Here is a 14,407-nt window from a genome sequence, read left to right on the forward strand (position 1 = left end):
AATAACAAACCATATGAGAAGTACAGTGTTTTACAGAACAGATAGAAAGGATGACATTTGTGCATTTAGTTTCAACTTTTTTCTTACCGAAATACAGATGTTTAAGTGAACAAGCCAACACTTTGGATTCACCTGCTCCAGCACGTGAACCCCTTAAATGAAATGAGCCGTGGTGTGGTGAGCAGACGTGGCTGTGCCGGGGGAGCAAACCCAGCCTGAGCCCTGTGTAAGATGCAGCACAGTCCTGGGTGGGTACAAGCAGTGCCCAAACTGCAGCACTCTGTGCAGGAGGGATGGGTTTCAGCACATTTTTACTCCATGAACATGCATCCATACTCCCAGCAATAGCTACAAACGCGTAGGACTCTCGGATGGCTGGAGCCCTGACCTGACAGCTGTGGTCAGGGGATTTCTGCATCGGCTTTGAGCAGTGGAGAAAGTCTGTGTGGGATTACAGTTGCCTGTTTTGCCCTGTACTTGGCCATTAGCACATAACTCCTCCTCTCCTTTGTCTCAGCACTTGTCCCAGAGAGGACAAGGATACCTGACTCTGCTGGCAGCTCTTGGCTGCTGCTGCTGCTGGGATTGGTGCTGGCTGCAGTCACCACCAGCTCCCCTCATTCAGATGGCAGCAGTGACAGAAACCAATGATGTGTCACGTTAACTTAATGAGGTATTAATTATATTTCAGAATCAATTCCTTCTCCTCTACAAACAGCATTTCAGCAATTACAGTTTGTCTGTAGATACTGTTTTTTTAACTTAAATATATATTTATATAAGGTGTAATAAATAACCATTTTTTTCAAAGCAAGAAGGGAGGTTAGATCTGTGAAGATGTTGATGTTTCCCCATGGTTTGCGCTGTCTCCTTGTGCCGAGTGAGTCAGAAACTGTCCCGTGGCTCCAATGTACAGCCTGGAACGCATGGGCCACTTCTGCAAGAGAGGAGACAAGCACAGCACTGAGACACCTGGCATCTCTGCACTCCAGCTGCACTTCTCAGCAAAGGTTTGATGGAATCACAGTACGAGAAAATAGGAAACTCTTGTTATCACCAAACAGTTCCTGTTGTGTCATTTGATGGAGAAACGTTTGGAGCTTGTTTGGAGCTCAGCCTGGATATTTGCTTTGGTAATTAATTGTTATGCACAGCTCCCAACCCTGCCATGCCCCAGCAGGCTGTGCTGGTCAGTCAGCCAAGCTCAGTTTGTGTCACAGATGTTCTGTTAGAATAAAACAAAGAATTCCCTCTCAAGGCACCAGGGATGCTACAGGGATACACCTGCACCTGCAGGGATTGCAGCCCCATGGGCACAGCCATCCCTGCTGGCTGGGCCCCACAGCACCACAGGGGCTGCTGCTGAAGGCTGTGAGCCTAAGGGAATTTAATGTAATTGCACCTTGGCAGTCTTCAGCACTCTCAGCATCTCGTTCTTGTCAGCTCCAGCTGTTTCAGATGGCGCAGCTCATCTCTACACTCGCTGATTTTTGGAATCATCAGTTGGTCTTGGTGTTAAATACTTATTCTGACAGCTTGAGTTTCTAACCCCAGCAAGTTTCTCACTGCAAGCAGCCCTGTGGTGCAGGTGGCTGCAGCTGGGCACCCAGAACTTGGGAGGGAGCATCCGCTCTGTTTGCTGTGCCAGGGTCGCTATTAGAGAGGTGGGTGCTTGAAGAGACAACTTGTTACACACATTGGATGCAGAAATGCCTGAAATGCAGCCAGCACATTGTTCCAAAAGAATGCAGTTTTTTAAAGACTCTTTTGGGAACAGACTGGCACCTTTCCTGTGGGTAAAGGGCACTTAATAATACTGCAGATAAATCTCAGCTCTTCTGTTCAAAAACCTAAAGCAGCAGCATATTCTCACTTAGAAAGACGGTGTGATCTCATTCAGCAATTTCATTTCAAATGTGATGTTAAGAGTTTGTCACTAATAAACCATCCAAGTTCAAAGCCAATAACTATACTTTTCAATTAATGTACACACAACTGTACTTGAATATTTAACTTTCCTCACTATTTGCATTTACTATGCTTAATCTATCAGTTTAGTTAAAGATTTTATCTCTAAAGGTTGTCTCATATCCTGCGTTTTGGGGTTTTTGAAGCACATACTAGGATTTGACTGTGACACATTCATCAAACATATTCATTAAAAAATAATTGCTTAGGTGAATCCAGCATTACTCTCTTCCAGTAGCCTGGGAAATGGGCATCTGGATCATTTAACTGCTGTAATAACTATTCAAAAGTATTTTTCTGCCAGTAGTAGTTGGCAGCTCGATAAAAAGTGCCATGAGACCTGTGTCCTTTCACTCTGACAGAGGGAAGTAACAGAAGCTATTTTGAAATAATTTTGAAATACATCACAGTATTTTTTTTACTTAAATTATGGCCATCTTCTAATTGATATAGAGGTTTTGCTTTCTTTATGAGTCTGCTAATCATTTAAATGGCCTCAGAAGCCTACATTCACATCATACTGTAAAATATAGCAACCAACATTGTGAACAAGGAACTCTCTGTGAATTAGGCACTTTTTAGAAATTAGAGATTACTTCACAAATTAATCTTAATTAAATCATTCTAAATTCAGACTCCTAAAAAGGAAAGCAAACACCCCAGTGCTCTAACTCACTCCCTGTGAGCAGAGCCAAAGAAAACACCCGGCGGTGTCTGAGCCCCATCAGTCAGTGAGCGCTGCATTTGGAAACAGTTTCCAGCCCGCTCCTCTCCAAGAGCAGTTCCCCTCTCTCATCCCCTCTGCATCCCTGTGATTTTTGTTTGACAAAGGGAAGAGTGTATACCAACCAGAGAAAAGTTTCAGTAGAGCACTTTCATGGAGTAATTAACACATGGCTGGTAATTAACACTGCTGTGGGCACTGGGCTGGTGAGGCCGCAGAACCAAAGCAGGCCCAGCCATGCTGGGTCACTGCTGTGGGACAGTGTTGGGACAGTGTCACCTCAGCACATACATACACCCCTCAGTGCTGTGGGACAGTGTTGGGACAGTGTCACCTTCCTACATACACCATTCACAGCTGTGGGACAGTGTCACCTCCCCACGTAGACCCCTCACAGCTGTGGGACAGTGTTGGGACAGTGTCACCTCCCCACACAGAGCCCTCAGAGCTGTGGGACAGTGTCACCTCCCCACATAGAGCCCTCAGAGCTGTGGGACAGTGTCACCTCCCCACATAGAGCCCTCACAGCTGTGGGACAGTGTCACCTCACTGCATACACCCCCCACAGCAGGATCCATTGGGTCCCTCAGGGTCATCAAGGTTTCCACACGAGGACCAAGAAGATGCAAGGACTCCTGCGGTGCTGACCTTCATTTCCAAAACACAGGTTTGGATCTACACAAGATTTGATATTTTGGTGCAAAGTTCCTGAAGCTGGAGGAACAAAGCTCCAAAATATTTCCATCAGACCCCCAAGACCTGAGCACAGCGGTTAGTCCAGGCAGAACTTCCATGTAATACCTCTAGGCGAGGTACAAGGACGTGAAATCTTTAGTTTCAACTGCATGTCCAAGGCCAGTGTACTCACTCACTGACCGAAGGTGGTGGCTGTCCCTCAGCTCCCTACCTTGACAGGGTGCAGGTACCCATCCCCTCGCAGGGTGCCCAGGCCCTCTCCCGGTGTCTCCTCCTCATCCTGCAGGCTGCGGGTGAGGTGCGCGATGTAGGTGGTGGCCAGGAGGAGCACGTCCAGCTTGGAGAGCTTGGTGTCGGGCGGCACCGAGGGCAGGGTCTTCTGCAGCTGGAGGAAGGCGTGCCGCAGGGTCTGCACCCGGCTGCGCTCCCGGGCCGCGTTGGCGGCGGCGGGGCGGCCCGGAGCGGGAGCGGCACCGGGAGCGGCACTGGCACCGGGAGCGGCACCGGCACCGGGAGCGGCACCGGGAGCGGCACCGGGAGCGGCCCGCGGCGCGGCCGCCAGCGGCGGGCAGCAAGCGCTGCTGCCGGCAGAGGAATCGGGCTCGGCCCCCGGGCTGGAAATCTCCTCGCTGCTCTCGGCCGAGTGTCCGCAGTCCATCCCCGGCAGGGAGGGTCCTGCAAGCAACGAGAGCAGCTCCACAGTAAGATGCCGCGGTGAGCCGGAGCTAGCGCGTTCTGAAAATGAGGATGGTCAGAAAGGCCGGCACTGCCTGAGCTGGGAAAAGCTGGAATGCAGCTCTGTGAGCCGCTTTCCCACTCGGTGCTTACAAATTCGGCATCACCCTGGGGTACAGAACAGAAGTTAAAATCTCCGCAACAATTAGTATTTGATTTTTTTGGCAAGATTACACAGAGCAACTTTTTGGAGTCACTCATAGCCCAGAGATGACTTCTGAGAAAACTCAACAGGCACCACCCAGAGGCACTGCCACATTAGTTTCCATTTATAATCAACTAAAAATTATGCTAAAGGCAGTTTTTAAAGCTCTATGATTTGGGATGTGGAACTCTTAGTATATTTTCCATATAAACTATATTTTTCTATATTTTCTATACTGTTAGTATATTTTCTATGTATACTATATTTTTCTGTATTTTCTATTTTCACTGCAATCATTTTATGAACAGGTGATCAGTGCTCCATGGACTATGGAAAGAAAAATATAATTTTCAAATGCATCAATAAGTGAAGCTACAGAGCATGGACTCAGTTTTTGAAGGGCAAAATTTGACCCATAATTTTAAAGGATCAGGAACTGACTTCTCCTGTCCTCCCACCCCTAACCTTACTAAAGAAATTGCATGCTTATCCTTTCTCATCTACATTTTCAAACTTCAAAAGAATTTTGTAAGATGTATTTTGGCCATTGGGGGGCAAAATAACCTTTTGAAAACATCAATAAAAAATTTAAAGAAAAGCTGAAAACAGTGACCTTAAGGTCTTTTTCAGCTTTTTATGAGGATGGTCTGTCAGCTCTGCCTGTAATACAACTCACAGTCCTTTAATTCATTCAGTTTCACAGAAAAATGCAATTCTATCAATATTCCCCAAAGTGCAGCACTTCTTAGCTGGAATAATACCTGATCCTGTTGCCCTCAGCCAAGCAGCCCTCGTGGGTGTCCCAGATCCTGGCTTTCACGTGCTAGGAGTGTCTGTTCCTGTGACAGCCTGGCTAGACAAGGGCAGGAATAGGTTATTAAACCTTTTCATTTCATCCAAATACCGTGTAATTAATAGTTTAAATAACATTGAGGCACATAAATGGCTGAATATATACATTTACAAGAATTAGCTCTTGATATTGCAGAGCATTTCAAGCACATACTGAGGTTAAAGATTTCTATCAAAGACAAGGAAAGGTTTCTAAATAAACCTTTTTGCAATGCTACAATTTGATGGTATTTAGGAGATTTTTTTAATTGTTATTATTTTGGGTAATTGTGATTAATTTGCTATTAATGTGGCTCACAGAGTATTATCATGTAATGGTCTCTTCAGTAGCAGTACAGTTTAGACTGAAATTATTTGTGAAATGTTCTATGCACATTATAACTCTAAACCAAACGAAAAAAAAAATTTACTATTCTTTTTATTGTGGTGTTTATGATTAGTATAAAATAAATCTTACATTAAAACTCCATAAGCTCGTCTTGAGTGAGGGCTGAAAAATGGTCTTTACATTGGCTATTGTCTCTAACTTTAAAAAAAATCATTATGTGCTTTTTTGTTGGTGTTTGTGTTAAGGCATAGTCAGATCTGGATGCATTTTAGTTTTAAAAAAATCATCATTGTGGAAATGGACATCAAGACATTCATTTCAGATAATTACAGTGATCTTCACTGGCACTAAGAAAAAGAATCTAACAACTTATGTTTAACAGCAGGATAGGGACAGACTGGGTTAGCAAAAATACCTGCTCCTCTACTGAAATGCAGGACTAGGGCTGCTTTACACACACTTTGGTTTTGCTGTGCTGGTGTATATTCACATTTAGAATTGAAATTACAATGAGTGACATACAGTACATAGTAATGTACATACCTAAAAACCTCATCTCCTTGGATGCCCTTGGAAATAGGAGTCTCTGGTTTAGGAGCTTCACATCTATATGAGATAAAATCCTGGGCCTATGGGAAAAAAAGTACTAAATTTCAGCTGTGGAAATGAGAGATTTCACTCTGAATTAAATGTCTCTGCTGTCAGACAAACAGCAAATAGCCTGGGAAAATATGCTACACCAAACAAAGGATCTGTAGTAGGTATGTACATATGCATAGTCAAATCATGGTGGTTCCTGGATCCACAGCCAGCATCACTTCTGTCGCACGCTGGGACCGGGCAGCATCATTCTTCTCCCCGGAGTAATCAGGACATTCATTCCAGGTGCTTCAAACTCAGGCATTGCCAAAACCTCATGGTCCAAAAAATGCTGCTAAAAACTAAAGTAAATGAAAATCCTCTGGGCAACAGTCATTTTGCCTTTTAAAATTTTACAAGAAAAATGTTTGGTTTTTAAAGTAATCGCAGTAATTTTTGCAAGCACCCACTTGCCACCTGGTATGCTGAGAGAGTTGAGGACAGGGCTGTGAAAGTAAGTTAAAGCATTTGTGTTGTTTCTAAAGCACTTCTAGTGCACTATTTCTAATGCATGCAGATGCATTTGTATTTTACATGACACTACAAAGACATGATTGGTTTGACATCTTTTACCAAAAAAACCCCCAGCACAACACTTATTTTAGTCTTATATTCTGTGTGAATGAAATGGCGATGAAAGCAAGCTGCCCATGCAGACAAGGAGAAGATGGAAAACGCCAGAGCAGAGCGCACAAACTGAAAACAAAAGGTGGAAACCTTAGATGAACTTTTCCGTTGCTCCTTAGGGGGCAAAACACGGTGAATCCGAATTATTTTGCATCGGGTTTAAAACGGCCTTGCCCTCCGTGTAACTCCGGTAACAAGTACCGAAAGCCCTTTCTCCGGCGCAGAGAAACAGGAGCTCGCTGTCGCTGTGCGGGGCAGCACCGGCGCCCACGGCCCCGCCGGCTGCTGCGTCCCGGTCCCGCATCCCGGCTGGCCGGCAGGACCCCGCGGTGCCCGCCCGGGGATGAACTTACCGCTCCCGCCCGCTGCCGGGTCCCAGCGCCTCCGTCCCGTCCCGTCCCGTCCCGTCCCGTCCCGTCCCGTCCCGTCCCGTCCGGCCGCGGTGTTTTTAAGCCGTCGTGGCCGTGGGTGCGGCGGGGCTGTGTCGTACCTGATCCCCGGGCTCCCCCCTCCAGCCTGGGCGACAGCGACCGCCCCTTCGCGGGCGGGTGGGTCATCAATCACGGAGCTGTCGGGGCGGCATCGCCTCCCGCTCCCCTCGACCCCCGCCCTCCCCCGCGCCCGGCTCCGGCTCCGTGCGGGTCCCGCCGCCGCTCGCCCCGCTCGCGCTGTTTTTCTTAGGATAAAGTAACGGTGTTGCTGGAGGAGAGAAATTTAATCGCTGGGCTGGGAGCTCGGGCGATGCCCTGTTCAAAGCGAGCCCTTTCTCTTGGCTCCGCCGCCGCATCTCCGGCTCGCGGATGTTCCCGGGCGGAGCGGGCTCCCCCGGGCGAGGCTCCGTCCGCAGCCGCGGGGCAGCGGGTCCTGGCTGACGGGCACGGGATGGAAACACGAACGGGGTGGAAGAGGCGAGCCGGGGCGGGCAGAGAGAGGGGATTTAACCGGGAACGGGGAGCGATTAGAAATCAGTAACGCTAATGAGAAGGGACAATCAAAATAAATACCGGGGTATGGAATTAGCCCAGAATAACATTTTGAACGAAGCCCGATTGTGCGATAAGAGAGACACAATAAATCAAGCCTCGGGAGCAGTGGAAAAACAAAGTCTGAGCGATTCGTTACCGGGTTTGCCGCCAAGAAAATTAAGGACTTAAAGTTTAGCGATAATTAGAAGGGCCGGGAAGGCAGGAGCCCGGTGAGACCCGGCGGGGCGGGAGCGGCGCTGAGGGAGCCGGACACCTGCCTCCATCCCCGCCCGGCCCGGCCCGGCAGCGCCCGCGCATCCCGGCCAAAGTGCCCGGCCCGAGAATTCCACCAGCGCCGCGCTGGGAGAGCGGGCGGGACCTGCCCCGCCCGGCCCCGCCGCGATTGCTGCCCTCTGGCTGACATCCACAGCCCTGAGCAGCCGCCTCCGCCGGGCCGAGAGGGCTGGATGGCAAGGAATGCTGTCGGTTCTGAATTTAAGCACGAAATTCTAAGTTAAGTACTTAATTCATCTGTATTTCTAAGTCCTGAAACTGTGCCTCAACGTTTACCTCTGCCTGGTGCTGGCAGCCTCGGTGGGGGTTTCCCTTGAGCCATGAGGAGCCACTCTGACAAAAGCTACTCTTGTCAGTACGTACAGGGGCACGATGATGGACTTCAGCGGCACCACAGATCATCCTTTGGCCGCCGGGTGCAAAGCAATGAAGACACTGCTTCTCTGGAGGACAGTGGAGGAGCCTCCCAGCAGCCCTGATAAGCCATGTTTTTGTGGCCCCAAGGTTTCCAGGGCTGCCTCCAGCCCAAGTGAGCATTGCTGAATCCTTTCTGCAGTCATAACCTCTTCAAAATGCACTCGACAGACATCCCTCTGCTCAATCAGCTTCTGGGGCTCAAACAAGCAGCTCTTGCTTAAGGAACATATCCTTAAGCTTGTACTGAAAACACTCTGACTCTGTGATGTGATGTGGAAGAACTGATCCCAGACTCCCTAGGGAGCAGGGAGATTTGCCTTCCAGCGCACAGCTCTGAGGACCAGCTCTCCCACATCCCAAGGAGATTTCTCAGTCTGCCCAGAAAATGCCTACTAAGGAGAACTAAAAAATGCCTGCTCAAGGAGGACTTCTCCTCACTAGGCCATGGGATGCTCAACTATGTCACTGAAAGAGAACTTGACAGCAGGTGTCCCAACACCCTGAGACTTCCCAGCCACCCTAAATTAGCAGATTGTGAGTGCTGTGCTCCTCTCTGCTCTGATTGGATTAATGACACAGTATTTTTTGAGTTTCCCACTGTACACAGACTTCTGCCTCAGTGCAGGAAATCCAGTGGAAGGCGTTGGAAGAGAAGTGGTGGTGGAACTCCCATTACCATCTTTAGACAACACCAAATCCACCTTACTGCAGAGTGCGATTAGGGAGATTGCACAGTAAGAAATTGAGCAGTGTTTGGAGACACCACTCTGGCTGCTAGCCTTGTGACCAAAAAAGGGGTGCTTTAGATGCATTTTAAAAACCCAAAGAGATAGAAATGTAGAAATAGTTGTTCTTTGCTCCATCAAGACTTTCTCCCATCAGATGACACCTCTGTTATAAGCACAAAGACATCCAGTGATTATTTTCTTGTACCAACCCACTGTTCAAATCTAAAGCTGTAACAAATGGCTGCAGCTGTTTCTTCTTCTTCTTTCCCAGACAAATGACTGAGAATTACTTTTCCTGCCTTACTGTCCACAGTATATCTCAAATCTGAAAACTGCCAGAGTCATAGATTTCCAGTGTGATTTAGGTAAGAAGAAGTTCTACCACAGACAGAACGACGTCTTTCCAGGTACACTCTGCTCCCTTTATGTCAAATTAGTTTCTGGTTTTATGGCTACAATTCAGCACAAACATTCAGGGTATTTCTTTCCAATTTGTTAATTTTCTCCCATTCCCATTTCTGTATAAGGATTTCTCAAGTGTCCTTGCCTGCTGGTACAGTGCAGCAGCTATTGGTGCTTCTGACAGAAACTAAGAGAAGCATTGCTTGTCTGAGTAAAACAGCTCCGGCAGGAAGCCACACACAGATTGTACCTGCTCAGGTCCCACAGATTCCAGATGTAGCCTGGGAGCAAATCAAAGGCAGGAGAATGAAAATAAGCTGCAGTTCACAATTTTTGCGTCTTGGGGAAATCTTAGCATAATGGATTCCAAATCCAAATAAATATCTTGAAGATTTCCAGTTAAATACTTTCCCCCACCTTGTTTCAAATGCCATGTTGATAATGTACTGTAGAACCATAGCATATTCCACAGTTATGTTAAATGTGTGCCATATTACAGTGTGTCAATACACTTCTTATAGCATTTTCTCAGTAGTAATTACTTTAAAAATGTATTTAAAATATGTAGTATCAAGAGGGGTCCATTCTGTGTATGTGTATGTGTCTGTGTGTGTGTACACAAGTGTTAGACCAGGGTATCGAGACTTTCTTAGGGCTTTGCTTTGTGTATTTTGACTTGAGTTGCTTGTGGGATTCTCTCTGTGAAACCTCATGGCACATGTTGCATTGGGAGTAGTTAATTCAGGTCTTCAATGTTTTATTTATCATATAAGAAGTTAAAATCTTTAATTCAGAAATACTCAGAACCTGTGAAAAGTATGCGATGCTCCAGGTGGCTTACACAGCATAACCCACATTAACAAATAGTAACAAACCCTTAAATAGCTTTAAATGGGGGTGCATAAGGCAGAGAGAAGTGTAAGATGCAAAGGTAATACCATGATATAGAGATCAGACAGTGACTTCCTCATGTGCTGCTTTGAGTCAGCAATCAGCAGCTGACACTGTGAACATGCTCATCAACACTACTGACATTCTTCTTTGGAAATTAAATAATCAAGTTTTATTTTTAATGTATGCTTGTCTGTCCTTCTCAACCTGAATATCATTGTGACTACAGCTAGAACAAGAAGTATCAGTACTTGGTTAGTAGTGATTTCAGTAAGGGACTAACAGCTACACATCTGAGCTTTATTTCGTGTTTGGAATGTTCTGATTTTGTAGGCAAATGACTCACCAGCCTTATAGGCTGCTTTGGACTGGGGTAGAGTTAATTTTCTTCACAGTGGCCGGTATGGGGCTGTATTTTGGATTAGTACTGAACAGAGGGTTGATAATCTAAAGATGTTTTTGTTATTGCTGAGCAGAGCTAACACAGAGATGAGGTCTTTTCTGCTTTTCATACCACCGTGCTGGTGAGGAGACTGGGGACATGGGAACTGCCAATGTGGCAAGTTGGGACAGGTGATCCCAACTGACCAAAGGAATATCCCATTCCATATGATATCACGTTCAGTATCTGAACTAGGGGAAGAAGGAGGAAGCAGGAGGATGTTTGGATGTTTGGTGTTAGCCTTCCCAAGTAACCATAGCATGTGATGAGCCCCTGGTTTCCTGGCAATGGCTGAACACCTGCCTGCCCATGGGAAGTGGTGACTAAGTTCCTTGGTTTGCTCTGCTTACATGTGTGGCTTTTGCTTTCCCTATTAAACTGTCCTTATATCAATCCATGAGTTTTCCAGCTTCTTCCCTTCCTATTCTTTTCCCAGTCCCAACGGGGAGAGTGAGTGAGTGGCTGTGTGGGTTTGGATGCTGGCTGGGGTTAAACCTCAACACTTTAACAGAAACACTGGCACCTCAGAGTTACAGCCCCACTCATTTACTGTCTTAGCTTTGGAAATCTTGTTCTTTATAATGAAGATCTTGTTTTTCAAGGGGAGAATGCATGCAGGAGTTAAATGTATTTTAATCATCTCTACCACATTATCTTTATAAATGTTCACAAAATACACAAAACATTCCATGCAAAAAGACAGATCCTGATTTCCTTATTCAGGATAAATTCCTTTCTTATTTCAGAGAGGGCTGTAAGCACAAGCTGCTGAGCTGCCATTCACACAGAGAAACTGCACTAGGGAAGGTCTTTTCCCAGGGGCAATTTGTAATCCGGGCTTTCCTTTCCTTACCTGTAGGATTGGAATTTCCCTATATCTCTCAAGTCTCAAGCATTTATTTAATTACTCAAACTAGTCCAAAGCTGCCAAGCAAGCAGAATTTGAAGTTAAATTAATGAACGATACTCTCAATCAAAAAATTAATCAGCACAGACATCATGAATCTTCTCGTGCCTCCTCTGCTAAGTGCTCCACAATATTCACCAGAACTTGGAAAAATCCAAATGATGGAGATTAGTTTTTAGGACTACAGATCTTTTCAAAAATCATGTGCTAATAGCTTTTTTCTGCTTGAAAGGAGGTTGTGGACAGGTGGGGGCTGTTTTTTTCTCTGAAGTAACAAGTAACAGGACAAGAGGAAATGGCCTGAAGTTGCACCAGGGAGGGTTTAGGGCTGTTGAGAAAAAATTCTTTTTGGAAAGGTGGTCAAGCATTGGAACAGGCTGTCCAGGGAAATGGTGGAACTACCATCCCTGGAAATGTTAAAAAAGGTGCAGATGTGTGGTTTGGTGTTCACCACACCATGGTTTAGTGGTGAATATGGCAGTGTTAGGTTTACAGTTGGACTGCATGATCCTAGAGGTCTTCTTCAAACTTAAAGGCTCCATGACTCTGCTGTGAACACGTCTCTGCACATCTGCTGGGTGCCACGTAGGGAAAGAAGCATCTGCCAGGTAAGGCACTGGCTAAAACCAGTTCATTTCTTGAGGAAGCTTAACAATTAGGCAACCAGTTTAACCTAGCATGTGCTGATGTTTTTACATGCTTTTGAGACAAACATTGCTTCTAAATAAATAGGCAGGCCCCTTCTTTTTCTAAATGTTCTTAGAAAGCAGTGTTAAGTTCAACATAATTTTGTCTGGTTTTGAGATTAAAAAGACACAGGCAACATATCCAAAGGGACACCAATATCTTTCTTTGTAAGCTTTGAGGGAAAAAAAGGAAAATCAATAATGACCAAATCTTCACGTCCTGTAACTTCTGGCTTTTAAAATTCAAACAATTATGTTGTTGCTTCAGATTCCTCCTCAACCTACATCAGAGAGATCAGAGGAGACAGGTGAGATCTTCATGTCACAGCCCCACAAAAGCACCTATTGCTCCTGTTGTCATTTACACTTCCTGGGAGCACTCCACATTTCTATAACAATGATAAGCAATGTTATCAAATGCTGCTGATTAGAAAAAAAGATCTTTAACTATTGCAAGATTACTGGCTGCTGCAGTGAAAGCCCTTTTGTTTTTCTTCCCAATGCCAAATCTGAAACCAGAATATTCTGAATTGACAGAATCTGTCTATTTAGGGTATTGTACATCCCTTTATTACAAAAATTACTTTTTCCATGGACAGAAATGGTGTTAACCATTTTTCCTACATAAATGTGTACCAAATACTTTAATTTTCAAGTCCTATAAGAAAAAAAAATCTTATTAATAATCAAAACAATTTCTCATATAAATGAAATCAGATAAGAGTCAGTCTTTTATTCCCAAATATTTTCCTACAAACTAAGTGTAACTGATTATACCCAACTTTACTGGACGTGTAATCAGTGGTTACTATGGCAGTCTAACATATTAACTCTCCAAGAAAGGAAGAGCTTATTGATTAAAAACTCTTTTTGATTTAAAGTATTAGTCTATTACATGGATCATTTCACAGCTGGCTTGAATTTATCTTGGTTTTGATGCAGCAATTAATTCTGCTCAGAATTAAGAGAACAGAAAGATGTAGTCAGTCATTTCTGTAGTGTCTGGTTACAGTGTAGTTTGATTGAAGAGGTAAGGCTTAAACACAACTCTTTTAGCAGTGAATTCCTAGAATTCTTCAAGGCCAAGTGACTTAAAATAAAAACACTGGGTTTTTTTTTCCCTAGCAAAGTAAAAAGTATTGTTTCCAGTTACAATATATAGCATTTATAATTTTGTGACTGTAAATAATCAGGTTCACATAATTAATCATTTTGCCTCAGAGCTCTGTTAGTCAGGATAGCTACTTTGCACACCCCACTGAGATAAAAAATAATAAAAACAGGGAAGATAGCCTTTCAGTTGCACTTAACTTTTACCAGTTACACTCTGAATACAATCACATAACTATCCCATATTAATAGATCATGTCTGAGTCCTCATCCTGAAAAATCAATGGGCACATCTTGAACACTGACAGATTTCTGGCTATTTTTCCTCCTGTCTATCTCAGGACTTTTGAACTGTATGGCTTTTAAAGCTGTATCACAGGCAGTGCTGTGTACTGCTTTATACCTGCATATAGAAACAAATAATACAGCATTAGAAAAAAACAGGATTTTTTCATTGGCTATGGGTTGAAAGTTCAAATATGAGCTTTAGATCAGTAACTCAAACACTGTGTGTTTACATATATTCTGATTATGGTAACAGCATTATCAAAGGAAGGTATTTGGGCAATGATGTCTATTTTTTTCCTTTTGGTACTTCTAACATAGTGACACACTAACAGCACTGTGAAAGCTCTAAAAGCACCGGAATCTTTACTGGCCTGGTCTCACACCTCTTAGGTCCTACTTTCTGGTGGGGAGAAATTCTACCAACAGTAGGTGATGACCAATTTAGGAACCACTAAGGCAAATCTGACATATCCAAGTCTTTGCAACTGGATGGGATACATCCCAAGGGGTTGGAAGTGAATTTGAGGAGGTATAGCTGCTACGAAGGAATTAGTGGTTGCAGT

The 14,407-nt window shown here is 44.8% G+C and overlaps 2 protein-coding genes across 2 annotated transcripts in view; both read right to left on the bottom strand.

The window, feature by feature from the left end:
- On the bottom strand, window positions 1–5,092 carry TCF24 (transcription factor 24). Its single transcript, XM_058032377.1, has 3 exons — window positions 5,030–5,092; window positions 3,600–4,063; window positions 1–937 (listed from the first exon to the last, which is right to left on the bottom strand). Exons 2-3 carry the CDS (start codon window positions 4,044–4,046, stop codon window positions 824–826), a joined length of 561 nt encoding a protein of 186 aa, XP_057888360.1. The 5' UTR covers window positions 4,047–4,063; window positions 5,030–5,092; the 3' UTR covers window positions 1–823.
- PPP1R42 (protein phosphatase 1 regulatory subunit 42) overlaps window positions 5,039–14,407 on the bottom strand; it is a 27,429-nt gene continuing 18,060 nt past the window's right edge. Inside the window, exons 8-9 of the mRNA XM_058032364.1 lie at window positions 5,992–6,077; window positions 5,039–5,121 (exon numbers count right to left, since the gene is read on the bottom strand). Coding sequence (XP_057888347.1) covers window positions 5,085–5,121; window positions 5,992–6,077 — 123 coding nt within the window. The 3' untranslated portion in view covers window positions 5,039–5,084. The remainder of the gene's footprint in view (window positions 5,122–5,991; window positions 6,078–14,407) is intronic.

This window comes from Melospiza georgiana, chromosome 1 (genome assembly GCF_028018845.1).
Source record: "Melospiza georgiana isolate bMelGeo1 chromosome 1, bMelGeo1.pri, whole genome shotgun sequence".
Lineage (NCBI taxonomy): Eukaryota > Metazoa > Chordata > Aves > Passeriformes > Passerellidae > Melospiza > Melospiza georgiana.

Coding starts and splice junctions, on each gene's coding strand:
- TCF24 (XM_058032377.1), bottom strand. CDS start 4,046: ATGGACTGCGGACACTCGGCCGAGAGCAGCGAGGAGATTTCCAGCCCG. Junction 938..3,599: donor GGTACCTGCACCCTGTCAAG/GTAGGGAGCTGA, acceptor CCTCTCTTGCAG/AAGTGGCCCATGCGTTCCAG.